Source organism: Hyaena hyaena, unplaced genomic scaffold (assembly GCF_003009895.1).
Source record: "Hyaena hyaena isolate Hyena2069 unplaced genomic scaffold, ASM300989v1 scaffold_546, whole genome shotgun sequence".
In the NCBI taxonomy this organism is placed as follows: domain Eukaryota; kingdom Metazoa; phylum Chordata; class Mammalia; order Carnivora; family Hyaenidae; genus Hyaena; species Hyaena hyaena.
Window position 1 is genome coordinate 688,837 of NW_024081179.1, and position 5,277 is coordinate 694,113.

The 5,277-nt window shown below is 51.9% G+C and overlaps 1 protein-coding gene across 1 annotated transcript in view; it reads left to right on the forward strand.

The window, feature by feature from the left end:
- TDRD9 (tudor domain containing 9) overlaps positions 1-4,728 on the forward strand; it is a 104,912-nt gene extending 100,184 nt beyond the window's left edge. The window contains exons 35-36 of the mRNA XM_039255783.1: positions 2,659-2,731; positions 3,975-4,728. Coding sequence (XP_039111714.1) covers positions 2,659-2,731; positions 3,975-4,076 — 175 coding nt within the window. The 3' untranslated portion in view covers positions 4,077-4,728. The remainder of the gene's footprint in view (positions 1-2,658; positions 2,732-3,974) is intronic.
- Positions 4,729-5,277: the final 549 nt, after the last annotated feature.

Below are 5,277 nucleotides of genomic sequence, written 5' to 3' on the forward strand. Positions count from 1 at the left end.
GTTATGCTGAGCGAATTAAGTCAGGCAGAGAAGGACAAATACCATATGTTTGCACGTATAGGAGGATTACGAGGAACTTAACGGAGGACCAAGGGGGAGAAGAAGGGGGGAAATAGTGGGGGAAGGGAGAGAGGCAAACCATGAGAGACTCTTGAATGCTGAGAACAAACTGAGGGCTGATGGGGGTGGGGGAGAGGGGAAGGGGGGTGATGGGCATGGAGGAGGGCACTTGTGGGGATGAGCACTGGGTGTTATATGGAAACCAACTTGACAATAAACTACTTGTAAAAAAAATAAAAACATTTCTTGGAAAGAGAGCGTGTGTGCATGTCTGCAAGGAGAAGAGGGGCAGCGGGGGATGGGGGTGAGAATCTCAAGCAGGCTTCACACTCAGAGCAGAGCCTGTGTGGACCTGATCCCACAACCCTGGGATCATGACCTGAGCTGAAATCAAGAGTTGGACGCTCAACTGACTGAGCCACTCAGGCATCCCAAGAGTTGTTGTCTTAAAGTCTGTGTGTCACATGTCACGTAGCTACCCCAGCACTCCGGTTTCTGTTCGCGTGCATGTCCTTTTCTCTCCTTCTGCGTATCATCTATTTGCATCTTGGAATTTTTTCAATTTTTTTTCCATGCCTTCCCCCCTCCCCTGGGGCTCCCGTCTCGCCCGTGTCTGTACTCTCCGTGTTGTCTTGCTGTGCTCTGACCATCTGGGCTTTTTTTTTCTTCAATCTTTTTAATCTCTGTTCTTCAGACTAGTTAATATCTATTGATTTGCCCTCCAGTTTCCTGCCCCCTCCCCGCCCTCCCCCGCCTGCAGGTGCCGGTGCTGCTCTAAGGGGTTTTCCATTTTAGTTCTTGTATTTTTCAACTCTAGAATTTATTTTTGGGTTTCTTCGTTTTTAGTTTTTGGTTTTTAATTTTTATTGCAATTCTCTTTGAGTCACTGTCACGTTTTCACGTATTTGTTAAATGTGGTTTGCTCTGATTCTTCGTACGTACTTACCATGGCTGCTTTGTGGTCCTGTGTGCGAAACCCGCGTCTGGGCCACTCGACTTCTTTTGGCTGCTCTTTTTTCCTGAGTATGGGTCACACATTCCCATTCCTGGCAAAGCATAAGTTTTTGCTGAAATTCGGTCATTTTAACCGGTGCAGGGTAGCCGCGTAGGGTGCTGACCCCTCGCAGGCTTCCGCAGCGTATGTTTCCCCCCATGTTGTGAGTCCACTGATGCCTGGGTTCTCTTTCGGCTCCTGTGCTCATTGTCCTCCGTATTGTTCAGCTGGCCTACTGGGGGTTCCCCTTGTGTCTACACTGCTTCGTGCCGAGCCTGCGAGGAGTCAGAAGTTGTGCTTACTTAGCTAAGCCTTTGAGCTCCTGTCCTTTGCCAGTAGCTGTACGTGTGGTTTGGGTGGTGTGTCCAAGGTTCAGGTGGCTTTGAACTCTTGCCGGCTTTTTTTTTTTTTTTTTTTTTTAAATTTTTTTTTTAATGTTTTATTTATTTCTAGGAGAGAGAGAGACAAGCGTGAGCAGGGGAGGGTCAGAGAGAGAGGGAGTCACAGACTGAAACAGGCTCCAGGCTCTGAGCTGGCAGTCAGCACAGAGCCCGACGCGGGGCTCGAACCCACGAACCGCGAGATCATGACCTAAGCGAAAGTCGGACGCTTAACCGACTAAGCCACCCAGGCGCCCCTGAACTCTTGCCGGCTTTTATGTTTTCCCAGGGCTTTCCTGCATGCCGCCTCCTGGCCACCCAGGGTGTGTGGGGGGCCCGTCTGGCCCTCTGGGACTCTCATTCCAGGACCTCTCTCTTGGGCTTCTACGAGGCCTGCTGGTCTGCTTGCACCCCCGGCAGGACCCTGACCTGCGGCTGGCAGAGCGGCGGGGGGGGGGGGGGGGGCTGCCGGGGCTGCCTCTGTCTCCTTCCTGCCAGCTTTACTACTTGCGCTGAGTGTTGCCACACAGGAGGGATTTTCGCCCTTGGTGCCACGTCAGGGAAGCTCGGTCTGGTGGCCAAGATGCTGGTTGTCGTGGCCAGTCTGTCCCTGGTAACGCCCGGGTCCTAGGCTGTGCTGCTGGGGGACATGGGGAGGGATAGCTCACTCCACAGTTCTCACCCAAAGTCTGCGGTTCTTAGTGAGTGAATCCTTATTAGCTTGTTCGCTTTGTGTTAATTTCCAGAGTTTTCAGATGTTTGGGTTTTTTTTTTTTTTTTTTTGACAGTTTTGTCAAATTTTATAGTTTAGGGAGCAAGAAGATTTCCAGACTTCTTTATTGTGTCATTGCTAGAAGTCTCTAGCAGCTCTCTCTGCCTTTCTAAGCTGATGGCGGTTCCAGCTTGTCACAGGTGTCTAGAGTAGAGGCCATAAAACACCCTGCAGCATCCAGGATGCAGGGATGTGTGGTGACGGGGCAACTCCGCTCGCGGTGGGGGGGAGGGGGCAGCAGGGGACGAGGGCTGGTCTTAGCGCCTGCGTCACTGCATGTCTTCCCTGGTTTTGAAGGTACAGTGGGTTGAAATGTCCGCTGGTCGTAACTACGTACATCTTGACCTTTAAAAAACTTACTGTAGTTATAATTCTGGATTTAAAATATTTTTTTAATCCGAGTGTTGTCAGTCACTGTAATTAAGATGAATTATTTCTTTTTTAAATTTTAGTTTGTTCTGTCAGTTGAAACCAAGGCAGAGGATCGTCCCTAAGTGGCACGAAAAGCCGTACGAATGGAATCAGGTGAGTGGGCAGTCGAGAGCCGTGCGGCCGCCTGCCCGGGAGTGATGGGCTCGGGGGCTCGGAGCAGGCGCAGCCGTGGGGCCCAGGAGAGTAGCAAGGACAGGCAGTGTAGATGGTCCTGCTGAGTCACGGGGTAGCATCACGGACAGACTGGCAGCCTCTGGATGGCGTGCCCTCCGTGATGCCTGGGCCCACTGCCCTGTGACTTGGAGTGAAGCCGTCCCGGCCCGTCGGCGTTGACCCTGCGTGCGTGGGCTGACGGCGTGCCCCACGCCAGGTGGCTGACACAGCAGACATTTACTCTCTCATGGTTTGTGGAGGTCAGGGCACCAGCACAGCTGGGCTCTGGTGGGCCCCTTCCTCGCTTGCAGGCCCGGGCACCATCCTGTGTTCTCACGCGGTGGGGAGTCTCCTCGTAGTTCTTCTTGGAAGGGCTCTGGTTCCGTCATGGGGCCCTGCCCTTGTGACCTCAGGGAACCCCGTTCAGCTCCCCAAAGCCCATCCCCTGACACCACTGCACTGGGGATTTGAACTTGAACATAGGGATTTGTTCGTAGCAGCTGGGAAGTAGGGCAGGGCCCATCTGGGGCACCTTGACTTTTACTACGTGTAACGTTCACAAAACACAATACAGTCTGACTTGAGGGGGAGGAACGGAGGGAGGGGTTTGCAGCTTTGATTCCAGAGTCTGGGGCATCTGCATGGCCGAACCCACTGCTGTGTAAGTGACAGACGCCCCTGAAGGTGGTGCTCTCCCTCCTGAGTCCACTGGGGACTTTCCTTCTCCCCTGTGCACCGATGGGTGTCCCTCTTCAGAGCCCTCAGGACCAGGCCTGGAGCCAGCTCCCTGACGGGAGGTGACAGCCCGCCACCTCTCCTGCAGACTCTGTTCAGAGGCTTCATTTGAGAGCAGAATTTTGCTTTGAGGTTGATGTGCTTTAGAAAGCATACATACTTAAAAGCCGATAACGAAGCCACAGTTGCTGTGCACGGAGGATGGAGCGCGCATGAGCTTTGAGTGAAGTTGCCGGGTTACGAAAGGTGGCTTGTCAGACACATGGCATTGAGCGCCGTGGGAGATGGGGGCATTCTGGAAATACGCTTGGAAACCAAAAGGCTGCTTTCTGCCGTCTAACGTGTCTGGGTATATGTGTGTGTACTTTAGATCATTCGTTTTATTTGCTTATGTCTCACAGGTCCTCCTTCTAGAACGGTCTGACTGTTCCTTTTGTCTGCCCCTCAGGTGGATCCAAAGCTGGTCATGGAGCAGGCTGACCGAGAGAGCAGCCGAGGGAAGAACACCTTCCTCTACCAGCTTCACAAATTGATTGTTCTCAGTGCCTAGGTGTGCCAGCAGGCTGTGCCCCGGCTCCTCTCTGAGGGACCGGATCCGCCACAGAGCGGGCCATTAAAGGCTCCGTCTGCAGACTGACTTTTCTCTGTATCTGAGCATTACAGCCTTTGGCTACTGCATCCAAAAGGTCTTCCCCATCCTGGTTCCTCTTCTCTGTGGGTGGTGGCTGGAGAGTGGTATTTCTGTTCAGGTGGGAAGGATTGGAAAGTCTAGTCTTTTCAAGAAATAGAAAATCACCATGTTAAAGATTCTGGGATAAAACCATCCTGAAAGAAGGCTTTGTTTGGAAAAAGAGCTATATTTTGCTTTAAATTTGTTAAAGAGGTATAGCTGATCTTGCATGTAAGGTTCCAGAATGTGCTAGTGTGTTCTATTTTGTTATAGTGATTTAAACCTGGGATACAGGCAGAACCACAAACACCAAACCCCACAGTGGGGAGCTGCGTGTTTCTCAAAACCATGTGGCATTCTCTAATTTTCTTTTCCACGAGGGAAAATATTTAATTTTGGTAAAACTAACTTCAGTGTGTACATTTTACATTTTTACTTACATTGCAATTTTGAGTCCAGATTTTGGAAATCAGAGAGATCACCTGGCAACTAGTATTAATCTGTGTTAAAGCAATAAAAGCATTAGACTTCAGTTTCTGTTTCTGACAATTTTTAGTCAGAGAAGATTAAAACGTATTTCATTCTAAAACCTCTGAATTTAGAAAACTGGTAAAGGCGTACAGGCCTGTTTGTGAAAACAACTCCCGTCAGTTAGGGCTGCATCAGAGGGCGGCAGCAAGCGGTCCCTCGTGGCCTCACACGGGGTCAGAGGTGCTGACGGGAGGGTCCGCGAGGATGCGAGGAAGGATTAGGGGAGCGGTCGCCTAAGCTGGCTCGTCCCCGTCTCCGAGGGCAGCTGAAAGCCCGTGGGAAATCCGAGGAGCATATGTGTTTGGGGGCCGTGGGGAGGTGGCAGGAGCTCGTAGGGGACTGGGGAGCTGCCACCTGCGGGGCTTCTGTGAACCGGGGGCCCGGCGCTGCGTGCGTCATCTGTCACCTGTGTCTCACTTGTGCCCCGGTCTCAGCTCTGAGCCCGAGTGGGGGTTTCTGGGAGTGCACTCCCAGCCGGAGGGGGCCTGAGGGCAGCTGGAAGTCTGCCTTTTCAGAAAGACTTTCTGTGAAAAGAAGCAGGAAGAAGCAG